Below are 13,146 nucleotides of genomic sequence, written 5' to 3'. Positions count from 1 at the left end.
GAGAATTCCTTACTTGTTCAGGAGTTTTGGGCTAGAAAAAATGTACGTGCTGTGTTTGTATGGAGAACTTAGAGGAGGGACTGAAAAGGAGTGGAAGGGTATAGTTTTCTATTTGGTTGAAGAAAGGATGACGGTGAAGAGAACGCTGGAGGGAAGGATGTTGACTTACTTCATTGTAAAATGGACTGTTGGTACCTTCCTTCACCGTGCTTTGCTTCTTCTCATCCCCGATCTCAATGGTCACAACTGGGTCAATGTTTTCTCCCACTAGCTGCCGTGCCTCAATGATGGTTATGGAGATCTACAAGACAAACTCAGTATGTTGCTATTCTGGACTGCACACTGTGTTCTCACATAGGCTGGGCGGGTAGAGCTAATCAGTAGAGGAGGCTGGGTGAAAAGAACCAATCAATGGAAGAAGCTGGGCACAAAGAACCAATCAGTAAGAGGGACTGAATGGAAACAACCAACCACTTACTTGATAGTTTTGGGATTTGACCTCCCCATCATGGATCTTAGTCAAAAGTTTTGATCTATTAAAGAAAAAAGTAAAATGCATTTGTTTGAGCCAATGGAACATACTTTATGTCTATAAGCCATGATAATATTTTCCCAAATATTTGCTAGTGTATTCATATACATTGGATCATATATTTTCTCTACATCTCTGGGGAGATAAACATAAGTGGCGAATAACTTAGTCACTCTGTGACTCAGTTTCCCTATGCTAAATGGAGCTAACTACAGCACTTAGCATATGAAGTAATTGCTAGAATTAAATGATACATTAATAAACATATCTTTGTCTAGCAAGAATAAATGTTGAAAGTTTCTGCAAATAAGATTACCCATGGAATTTATGATTTTCCTTACAAAAGCAGAACCCAAGATAACCTGAAAGTTAGAGTCAGACACCTGGATCAAATCAGGGTCTCCCAATTTCCAGCCTGATTGTAACCCCAAACCATCTCACCATTTCTAGTAAATGAAATAATTCTGAGCTTTATGATTGTCTTTGAAAGAATTGGTAAAGGAGAAAATTGGAAGAAGTGACCAAAATGTTATCTCACAGAGAATTCACATTCCAGGAGATTTCATTTGTCCAGACTGTCACAGGTAATTGAAAACAGATGTGCAACACCTGGCACTTAGAGATTGTATCGCAGTGGAAAGATGTGAAGAATCCTTGTGAAAGAAGCACCAATGGGTAGGAATTGAAATGAGCTTGAGTTGCTACTGAATTTTATTCTCTTGGTGCCCAGATACCATTTGATTTAATTCCATTTAATTGCATTTGATTTAATTCCATCTCTGATGCATATAATTGAGTCCATAGAGAAAAGATAGTGAAAAAAAAAAACCAAACAATCTCAAGGCTTTAGAGTGGGACTGATCTGGAATGCAATTATTCTCCCCAGTTTTGTCTTTAAGGGTTAGTTTCCTTATCTGAATGCAGAGATCATAATTTTTATTACGTAGAGTCATTCTGATGGCTAGAGGAGATAATGTGTTAAGAATTATCTCTATCAATAAATGGCAAACTCATGCTGAAGCCTAGTGCTAGGCTTACTTAAAAGGAAAACAAAGATGATAAAATCATCCCTTGACCTTTGTAGAGCTAACAATCTATCCATAAAGAGAGGACCAAAGCCTAAAGAAGAGAACAAGTAGCCCGCACAGTGGCTCATGCCTGTAATCCTAGCTACTCGGAGGCTGAGATCTGAGAATCACTGTAGAAAGCCAGCCCAGGCACTAAAGAACCTGAGATTTTTATATACAATTGATCATTAGAAAACAGGAAGTGGGGCTGTGGCTCACGGGGTAGCTGAAGAGCTCAGGAACAGTGCCCAGATCCAGAGTTCAAGCCCCACGACTCACAAAAAAAAAAAAAAAAAGAGAGAGAGAAGAAGTATTGAAATACTCAAGCATGAAATGTGACAGAAGAACTCTAAAGAAATCATTCCTAAGGACTCTGTAAACTACAATGACTCAACAACACAAGTCTGGTGTGAACTGCACATTGATGAGTAGATAGAATTCCAATTGCTGAAGAATCCTCTCACCAAAGAGGATGAAGGCTAGAAATCCTTACTTCTCTTTCTCCTGCCTTCTTCCGTTCAGCCTTGTCTCTTGGTAAAAGAAATGCCAAAGAGCATCTTTAAAGGCATCAGAGAATGACCAGAGTCTCCAGGCAGAGGCCATAGGGAAGAGTGGTGGCTGTCAGGGTATTGTGTTGCTGGACTAAGATGTGGTAGTAAGTTGTATACAGATGTGTCACCTCTGAGCTATCGCCTTCCCTGACCCTCACTTCCCTGTCCATGCTGATAAACAACTCTATTATCACAGCTAACAAACAGCAGTTCAGGAAGTGCCAACTGGCTTTACTGATAAATACAATTCTAAGAGGGAAATGATGAATGCTCATAAGAAATGGGCATAAGCAAGCATGGCAGACTGAAAGCATTGGTCACGTCAACAATTAGCTTCTCTGTATATAAGCACACTGCCCTGCATCTTGTGGTCTCTCCTCCCCCTCTGACATGGGCTGACCTTCTAGTTTCCTTGCCCAGTACTATACATCAGTCCAAGTCTCACCCTATTACTTCTTCTGTCTTAGAAACCTTCCATTGTCACAATTACTATAAAGTCGGATATCTGGGCCCAGTGATCCTAGCCAAAGTAATATTAGACTTATCTCAAACTACAATGACCACAGAGCCAGGAATGACACTGCTGATAATGCTCTGGGAACAGTTGAAACTATCCATCTAGCCCACAAACTCAAGAACAATAATAAAGGCCTACTGTATTAAGCCACTAATTTGGAGAATCTTTTTTACTCATCTATACATGATACAATATGCAGAAGGCCAATTCATTGAGGTTGTGTCTGTGGGTAATGTAAGAACTACATTCTCAGCGGCAGCAAACATGAAGCTGTGACAGATTAAAGGCTATGAGAAAATAGCAAACAAGGGGACAGCTCCTGAATCTCTCTTCTGCTCTTGTTGCAATTGCTGAGCCCTGCAGGACATTTTAAAACCTGAATTTGATATCTGCTAAAGACTGGCTGATATGAAGAGGCCAGTCTCAGAAAGAAAATTGAGTAGATACAGCATCCCGTCTTCCTGCCTCAGACTCTGGCTCCATGTGGACTGGGCAGGTTGCCTTCTTGCTGCTCCAGAGCTGAGCTTGTAGGTGATCCTCAGAGAATGCATGGATCCTATACCTTCTCTTTGGAAGAGCTGAGGAAGAAGTAAGGATGACATCATCATGAACCACATCTCCCTCAGGTCCTTCCTGAAGAGAGGCTCCCTCCTGGAGCTCTTCTGTTTCACTCTGACCATCTAGAAGAGCAAATCAAAGCAGAGAATCCCATCAGATGACAACAGTGTGGGTGCTCAAGCCTCCATACTCTGTGGCAGGCACCGGAAAGGTACAGGGTATCCACAAAACTGTCTGCCACATAAAACTGAACATATTATTGGCAGAAAGCCAGACACATGCTTTGACATTTCTAAACTACCTGCTTCAGAACAACAAAATCAGGCCTACGTGGATTTTCTTCCAGAAAGAAGGCTGTGCTATAAATCTGGCACTTTTGTGTCTGGCGCCTGTGTTTGGGAGGCTCCCAGAGAGCCTGGCCCTCGCAGCAGGATGGAAGGTATTTACCTTCCAGGAGAGGCTGATTCCCTTGTGCCCTGTTTGCTTTGTGGGCTGAGGCATGTAATCAAGAGCCACAGCCTTCAGATTCTCAGAAATGCCTGAGGTGGAGGGCTCTGGGACTGTTGACCAAAGGCCACCACTGGGCCAAAAAGCCCAGGCTCCTCAGTAAAACTTTTCTACTTACTAGCTGTGTTATTTGGAGCAAGCCACTCACCCTCTCTGAACCTCTGTTGTAAAATAAGAGATGTAGAATCTACAGTTCAGGTCAAATAGCAAGCATCAGAGACTTAATAAACGTCACATGTATCGTTTAAGAGAAAGGACAGCACATTCACACTTGTGTCCTCAAGATCTAAATTCAAGGACAACAAGAAAGACCCAAAAGGGGCTAGGAGTTTGGCCTAGTGGAAGAGTGTTTGCCTAGCATGCACAAAGACCCAGGCTCAATTCCTTGGCGCCTTGAAAAAAAAACCCAAGGATAGTGCTCAGCCCTTGAGCTCAATCCTAGGACTGGCAAAAAAAAAAAAAATGGAAAAAAGGAGAAAGACCCCAAAGTGTTTTTTTCCATCCACTCCCTGAGGCCATCATGTTGAAATAAAGGACAAGTGCCTGCTAAAAGTGTAACAGTTTCCCTTTTTACCCAGGAGTATTTTTTTTTTTGTCGTGGGACTTGAACTCTAGGCCTGGGTGTTTTTCCCTGAGATCTTCAGCTCAAGTTTACAACCCTACCCCTTCAGCCACAGCCCCACTAGCAGGAGTAATTTTTAATTATTATTATCAACCTTTCAGTGCTTCCAGACTTTCTTCTGTAACAAAATTTCTACGAGGCCACTCACCAGCGGCTCATGCCTGTAATCCTAGCTACTCAGGAGGCTGAGATCTGAGGATTATGGCTCAAAACCAGCCCAGGCAAGAAAGTCTGTGAGATTCTTATCTCCAATTAAAGACCAGAAAACCTGAAGTGTTGCTATGGCTCAAAGTCATAGACCGTTAGCCTTAAGCAAAAGAGTTCAGAGCTCAAGAGCCCAGGCCCCAAGTTCAAGTCCTACTATGGACAAAGATTGTTCTACCTTTAAGGCCACAGGCTACCTGCAGCAGACGGCACTGAAATTCCCGGTAGACATAGGGGAGGAATCCAAAGGGGTAACACCTCTGAACAATGTACTGTTTTTATCAAAACGCTATACCAAGAAGTAGAAACATATCTGGGGGGAGGTTAAAAGGGGAGCACAGGAGTGAAGAGAGGAAGAGTAAGTAAATGCAGTCATCATAGTCAATTCACACTATATAAAAAATGAACTATGTAACTTAATAGGAGGGACAGGAGGGAGAAAATGGAGGAGAATGAGGAAAGGGTGACATTAACCAAGAAGCATTGTACTCATAACCTAACTTGTAGAATTGTAACCCCCTTATTCAACTACTTAATGATGAGATGATGATGATGATGATGATAATTTTAAAAACAAAACTACCCTATGTCCCATAAAGAGACAGGAGACGTGAAGACTAAGACCAATCATAGCTGTGGATCATGGTGGCCTGGGGACCGTCCAGTCTTGAACAGTCTGCTATCAAGTGTCCTCAGAAGTCTCCAGGGCACCAGCTAAATGTGTCTACTTGGATGCCATTGATCCAATCTACCATCACTGAGTGTGGGGACAAGGCTTAGCCTCCACTGGCATGGCTTATGCTGTAACTCAAAGTTTTGTTCTTTGGGAGAAGGAAGTCACTCGTTTAAGGTGACTTAGGGCAGAAAGTAAGGCAGAGTAGACTTCCATTTCAAAGCCACATTTCCCTGGTTTTGAAGTCCCCGTGCTCAGGGCCAGCCTCGTAGACCTGTGGTATGTGTCCAGACAGGGCTTCATCCTCAAAAGGACCTTGTTACCCTTGATTTAAAGAGTCCTTGTTGCTATCTTGAAATTCGATCCTCAACATGGCTTTGCATTTTCATTGTTCCTGGGTGATACAAATTCTGTGGCCCGCCTTTTCATGCTTTTGTGAGAGGGGTTGAAGTCCTAGGGTTTGAACTAAGGGCCTTATACTTGCTAGACAAGAACTCTGCCACTAGAACCATACCTCTGGTTCACTGGGCTTTAGGTTACTTCTTTAAACAGGGTCTCATTTTTTCCCCAGCTGGTCTGGAACCATGATCCTCTTGCCAACAGCCTCCTCTAGCTGAGATGACAGGCGCAGAGTATCACTCTCAGATATTTGATTGAGATTGGATCTTAATAACTTTTTGCCCAAGATTGGCCTTGAACTGTAATCCCCTCAGTCTTCACCTCCAAAGCAGCTGGGTTTACAGGTGTGAGCCACTATGTCCAGCCCAGCCTTCTCCACATTTGATCTGCCCTCTCCTCCCCCCTGGAACTTCCTTTGTAAAACTGTGGCAGCAAACACATTGGGGAAAGGGGGTTCAATAAGACATAGCAGAAGAGACCTCCTTATAGAGCTTTGATTCTTATTCTTACTTGAAAAATTTCACTGAAATTTCTCCATGAATGTATGAGGTCAGCCTGCCAGCCACATGGTAATGATAGAAACCGAGAGTCAGAACTGCTGAGTGGCTTACCCTGGGTCACAAAACAGAAATAGAGCTTGAACTCTAATCACTGCTTGCTCATGGAGACCTTACCAGAGCCCAGCAGTCACCCACACACCACTGGGCCTTGGGATGGTTTTCCACACTGGGATGGCAATCTAACGTGCCAGCGAATGGCACCTTTCCCCCTCATGCCTGTGAGACCCCTCAGGGCCCTACGGCCCATGCCCCACCTCTCTCACCTTGTGCAGCCTTGTTGGCGAGTATTAACCCTTTCTCTGCTTTATTTTTCTTCTTCTTCTTTAGCTTCAGCCCAAACATCCCCTTTCTGAAAAGAAGAAGAAAACCTAAGCAATACAGTAGTAGAGACTCTGAGTCATCCCCACATATTGGGAGAACATAAATATGTACTGGATCCTCCTAGCTCAGGCCCCTTATTCACACAACATGAGAAGCCAAAACCCTAGCATCAGGACGCTCAGAACTCCAACAGGACCGCTTTCCCAGAAACAGTTCCACAGAGATGAGGCACGCTGGGAATTCTAATAGCGTCTCTATAGCATTTCTCCATTTTCCTGGCTCACATGTGCCAAGTAAACACTGTGGCAGGCACTGGAAAGGAAGTATATCATTCACTCATTCCAGAAAGTCTCTCCTGCTCATATTCATAGGAGGAGTCAAGACCCAGAGAGGCTGGGGATTGTTCCTTAGGTCCACAGCTCTGGGCACCGGAGCTGTCTCTGGAACACAGGTCTGCCTGATTTTAGAGCCAGGCTCTCACCACTGGGAAGCGTGGTCTCCCATTCCTGGCTGAGAGAACAGCCTTGTCAGAAGCAGGTTCTCAGACCATTTTCAAGGCAGAGAGAAAGTCCTCAATAGAAGCAGGTTCCCAGATCTTTTCAAAGGCCCAGAGGCTCGGGAACTTACAGAGGTCATGTTCCAAGCAAACAACTAAGTGGACACATGGCACCATGCACCAAATGTCATTTCCCATTATTATTGATATTTTTAGCCAGTAGCAGACAGCCATTTCTGAGCCATTTCTCCCGGCATCTCAAGGAAGAAAATCCCTTCCAGGAAACATTTCTGGAGCCGAGGAACTAAAGAACACTGTGTTGTGTGGGGGAGGATGGATGCTCAAAGCTCAAAGGAAAGTGGTGTTATTAGCTAGGGTCAGTCTCAAAGGACAGAGGAAGAGGAGCCAGGCAGTGCACACATGGAGACAGCCATGAAGACCGAACACGCTGTGGCTCTAGGCCAAGGCATAGAATGCACAGAGCAATCTGACCCCTCCACATTTTGCTTCCCCACTGGAGGTGAGTGGGGCACCGTGATGGAGGCTAGGAACTCCACAGCCTGACTCTGATTCCAAAGCTGTTTTCACAACACTTACATCTAGACACAACTTGAGTCCCCTATAGAATAACCAAAAAACCCTTTCAGGAACACCTCAAATATTTCTACCAGCTCCAGGGAGCGAGTTGATGTTAGTTTCACAAACACACAGGGTGTTTGCCTGAAACCATGAGTCAGTGGTGAGGGGCACACCCAGTGTGACTCCCAGCACCAACATTGCGTTCTCCCCCCAGTTCATGGCATCCAGCAGCAGAGGGGCACTGCGGCCCATGTGTAGGCACCATCATGCCACCCTCCCACTCCAATTTCTCAAGTAGAAGCAATTGCATCAGTGACATAAGACCCAGCTTGGGGGCCCCCAGCTGTTGAATGTGGTGCTGAGTAGTTAGATGAGTTTGTTTTCTCCCATGTGACACAAAGACATTACTTGCCCCAAACCCAGAGCAATATAAATATAAATATAACAATGATGATAAGGAGGAAATAAGTTTCCATTGTTTATTGCATTGGTATTGAGCTATGACCGGAAGTCGCATTTTATACACAATATCTTCCCCAATTCCCCACATCTCTGACAAACGAGAGGGGATGGATTGGGAGTTTCCAGCAATATCTAGGGGTCAACTACCAAATTAGGAATACTTACCTGGTAAGTCTCCATGATAGCTGCTATCACACTTGTCCTCTTGCTGAGAATTCCAGCATGAGAATACAAGATGGATCAAGCTTTCTGGATTAGGATCTACAAATCTCCTCCCAATTTAATCCCAAGATAAGTTAAGGTACACAGGCACACCTATACCAACCTGGTCTCCTCGGGGTGAAAGCTACCGTGACTTCGATATCTGTGTCCAAACAAGAAAAGTATTCAATAAAGCATGGGTTACACTTGCTTCCACCCATCTACTCAAAGCAGTGGTTCTCAGTGCAGAACAACAGCTCCTGCACTGCAGGAGGTAGCCAGCCTGGCCCCTAGATAAAAGAGCCGGACTCCTGGTGGGGTCTCTCGTCTAGCTACTGTCTAGCCATCTGATGGGCTGGCCCTGGGGTTCACCTGGACACCAGGCTTTTCCGAATCTCTTTCAGGAAATGGTCATATACTTAATTGCTTTTCCTCATTTTCTGAATAGACAGCCTCAGGAGACCTCAAGTTGAACTGCTTTAAAATTTCTACAACCAATTGATGTAATGACATTTCCAAGGCTCGGTGGGACATGGACTGGAAAGTTGCCTGGAGCTAGTGGTACAATGGGGAGTGCTCCCGCTGTGCCACTGGAGTCCTCTCTTTGATTGGAACCACTTCCATCTGCTGTGCAGGTCAGTGGCATGGCCCACACTGGTTCACTCTGTCCCTTCCCATCTCCATCTTCCAAATCCATCCCCACAACACCCAGTATGGGAAAGAAGAGCAAAGCCAAGAATAAAACAAAAGGCCTCCAGCTGAGAACTGAATTTATTTTATAGGAAATCTCTGATAAAGCTTTAAAATTAAAATACATTTAGTTATATATTAATGAGGTTCTTTCATCAAAAGAATCCATTTATGTCATCAGATCCATCTCAGAAACAAAAGAAGTAGTGAGTGTGACAGTACACACTTGTAATTCCAGCACTTAGAAGGCTGAGGTGGGAGGATGGAAAATTCAAAACCAATCTAAGTGGCATAATGGTGTCTTATCTCAAAAAAAAAAATCTATCATTTTAAGTTTATCCAAAGAGCCTTGGATAAATTCCCAGTTCCTTCTGGGAAATACATTCTTGGAATACCCTATTTACATATTCATCTTATTTCTAAGACTGGAACATATTTACTAAAGGCAAACCACTATAGAAGCAGCTGTAACATGGATTTGATAGAAGATAGTTAACATACCAGGACATCCCATATGATGTCCTGTCCTGCCTGCTAAGGCTCTGAAACATTTCCCTCTTCCCCCACCCCTAGTGCGCCCTCTCTCTCTCTCTCTCTCTCTCTCTCTCTCTCTCTCTCTCTCTCTCTCTCTCTCTCTCTCTCTCTCTCTGATCTATCTTCCTATCACAATGTACTTGCTCAATATTCTAGTTATTTAAAACAAGAAGCTCCTCTTCAGCTGCATGACATATGTTTCTGTGAGAGAAGGGGCTTGGCTTTCTACAACTCTTCACCACACCCTGGCAGGTCCCATCCCAGAAAGTCACGCTCAGTGATGGGACTGAGAAGTGAAGCAAGTGAAACGCCCACTGATGCTGATGTGTACCAGGACTGCAAACTTAGTACCAAAAGGAAGTTCAAATGGCTATTTCTTTCTTATAGCACATGCTGATGGCACAAGGGGGTTTCATGGTACTATATCCATGCTACAACGAACCTTACTAAGTAATCAAATCCACTCCTGCTTTCATTTTGCCTCATTCTTCTCTTCTGAACACAATTTCAACAGGTTTCATGGTTTGATTCTTATATATAAAGTACTTTGATCATATTCACTTTCCTTCACTCTTTCTTCCACCGACACCCACTCCTCCAAAAAAACTTATCTATATGCCTGCCGTTCATTGTCTTTAGTGTATACTAATTGTATTAAGGGGTTTTGTTGGGATGTTTTACACATGCATACTGTATATATTAGTCAAGTTAAACTACTGTTTCTTTTTCTTTCAATGACCTCGACCTCTAGTATGTAACAGACTTAAGTTTCCTTATGCCATCTTCATACATAGACAGAATGCATGTTGATATTAGAGCTTACCCTCTTTTACTCCCCATGTGCTCCCTCTCACCCCCAAACAGTCCTACCTGCAGATTCAAAGTGACATCATGGTGCTGGCAAAAAAATATCAATATAACAAACAATGGAAGACCCTGAAATAAGCCTGTACAGTTATAGGCATATAATTTGGGCAAAGATGCCAAATCATACACTAGAGAAAAGACAGCTTCTTCAACAAATGATGCTGGAAAAACTGAATGATCACATGTAGAAGACTGAAACTACATTCCTGTACTAGTACTAATACTAATTCTGAGTGGATCCAAGACCTTAATGTGAGATCTTTAACTTGGAAACAAGAGTGAGAAAACACTGGAAGAAAAAGTTATATGCAATAATTTCCTGAATATGACTTAAGTAGTTCAGCAAATAAGAGCAAAGATTGACAAATGGGATTACATCAAAGTAAAACCCTGTATCAGCAAAGAAAAGAGTCATGAAAGAGACAGGTTACTCTGCTAGCTATTCACCTGTAAAAGATCTAACAACCAGAATCTACAGAGGGCTCAAAAAATTAAACTCTCAAAGACTAAACCACCCAACTAACAAGGACAAGTGAACTGAACAGAAAATTCTCAAGGAAAGTACAAATGGTCAATACATATAAAAATAGTCAGGGGGCAGGGAGTTTGGCCTAGTGGTAGAGTGCTTGCCTAGCATGCATGAAGACCTGGGTTCAATTCCTTGGTACCACATACATAGAAAAAAAGCCGGAAGTGGTGCTGAGGCTCAAGTGGTAGAGTTCTAGCCTTGAGAAAATCCAAGGACAGTGCTCAGACCCTGAGCTTAAGCCCAGGACTGGCAAAAAAAAAGTAGTCAGCATCTTTGGCCAAAAAAGAGATGCATTGAGAATCTATCTTACCTCAGTCAGAATGGTCACCTACCAAGAACACAAACAACAACAAATGCTAGTGAACCAACCTAGATGTCCCTCAGTTGATGAGTGGATCAACAAGATGTGGTATTTGTACACAATGGAATTCTATGCTGCTGTCAGAAAAAACAACATCGCCCCATTTGTTAGGAAATGGAAAGACTTAGAAAAAAATCATATTAAGTGAAGTAAGCCAGACTCAAAGGAACTTAGGCTCAATGGTTTCCCTCATTGTCATAATCAGTAGAAACCTTGGGCTCTCCTAGCAGAGATTTGCAATAGAGCAAAACCTTGATACAAAAGGCCATATAGTAGGACGCTAAATGAAAGGACCTCTAGGATACAGAAACATAAGCCATATAATGAATGATTGTTGTTCTTAAGGTACTATGTTATCTCTCTTCTCTTTTGCTGTCCCTTGGTTATCTCATGTTGTTACAATATCTCACTTTGTTACCTGATATATTGGATATATTTGTATTTGGTTATTTGAAATTGGATAGGGAAGGGGGGAAAACAAGATGAGGGGTAGGGATGGGGGGGAGGGAAATGGGGACTAAGACATGTGAAAGGGTATCAATGTATGTGAATTAATGCACCATCTGTCTGGCAAATATCATGTAACCCTTCTATTAATTACAATAAAAAATATATGAAAAAAAAGAATCTCACAGATTTTCTTGCCCAGGCTAACTTTAAACCATGATCTTCAGATCTGAGCCTCCTGAGTACCTAGGATTACAGGCGCAAGCCACTGGAGGCCAGGTTATGACAACTAGCTTAAGTAATTTTGGAAAATAAAAAGCAAATAAAATTTAAACCTAGCAGAAATTCACTTGTAAGGCAATTTTAAAATCATCTAAAATGGCTCAAGTGGTACAGCGCCAGTCATGAGCAAACAAGTAGCTCACAGCCTAAGTTCAAGCCCCAAAATGAAAACAAGGGAAACAGCATTTATAATATAGATGTAATTGTAGAATATATATTAAGTATCATTCTTCCTTTATACCTACAAAATTAAGATAAACTCAATTATAATTTATTAACTAGCCTTGAATAAATTTAACTTTAAATATCAAAAAAAAGATAAAGTATAAAATGAACACTAATACACTGTTGGTGGGACTGTAGTGCAGACACTATGGAAATCAATCTGGAGGTTCTTAAAAAGAATAGAACTATAGTAGGATCCAGTGATACAACTCTCAGGCATATATTTAAAGAACTCTGAGTCAAGACACAATTGAGGCACTTGCACAACTGTGAAAGCACTATTCTCTATAGCCAAGCAATGGAACAGATAAAGAAAATGCAGTATAGGTTGGGGGATCCTTTCCCAGCCTGAGCCATGACCTCCCTTCTCCTCTGCCTCCTCATAGCTAAGAATCTGTCATGGCTGAGCTGCTTAGAGTACACGACAGACAGAGAAACAGCTATTGGCAGGTGCTGGCAATGCCAGCACAGAGTTGCTAGGGCCCACCACTCTTTTGCCTGGGCCCCTAAGAAAATGGTGCATCTTTCCTATTCCATCTTTTTTCTATCAGGCTAAATTGCAGCTCTGAAGTCCTGAATGCCAGGAAACCAACCTTTAGGCCCCAGATAAGCTTCTCGACACAAAACCAGCAGCTCTCTCCCTTTTTCTCGGTCTTCAATGTCCCACCCATCTAAGCTTTCTGCTTTGCTCTTCTCCCTTGTATTCCTTGCTTATCCATTGATGAAATGAAGAATCTTCTCAAAGGAAGACAACATCCAAAAGCTCCTATCAATATATGGTCTTCCCTTTCGAGGTCTATCTACTCATGGAATATTTGTATTCTATTTTCTGCTTCCGCTTCCACTTCTACTTGAGGTAGCAGAGTTCCCTTTCCCCACAGCAGCTGGGGGAGCCTATCCGATGGAGGAGGAAGGGTGTGTAAACCAATCTGGAGCCCTGTCTGAGCAGCCTCCTCTAGGGT

At 42.8% G+C, this 13,146-nt stretch overlaps 1 protein-coding gene across 1 annotated transcript in view; it reads right to left on the bottom strand.

Moving 5' to 3' along the window:
• Positions 1–13,146, bottom strand: part of Fer1l6 (fer-1 like family member 6) — a 141,051-nt gene that overhangs the window by 105,440 nt on the left and 22,465 nt on the right. Inside the window, exons 2-5 of the mRNA XM_090338730.1 lie at positions 6,454–6,539; positions 3,230–3,347; positions 479–533; positions 170–301 (exon numbers count right to left, since the gene is read on the bottom strand). Coding sequence (XP_090194856.1) covers positions 170–301; positions 479–533; positions 3,230–3,347; positions 6,454–6,539 — 391 coding nt within the window. The remainder of the gene's footprint in view (positions 1–169; positions 302–478; positions 534–3,229; positions 3,348–6,453; positions 6,540–13,146) is intronic.

The sequence above is a fragment of the Megascapheus bottae genome, chromosome 9 (assembly GCF_031878675.1).
Source record: "Megascapheus bottae isolate mThoBot1 chromosome 9, mThoBot2.hap1, whole genome shotgun sequence".
Taxonomy (NCBI): Eukaryota; Metazoa; Chordata; class Mammalia; order Rodentia; family Geomyidae; genus Megascapheus; species Megascapheus bottae.
The sequence above is the reverse complement of the archived record's forward strand: the minus strand, read 5'-3'. Positions and strand labels throughout refer to the sequence as shown.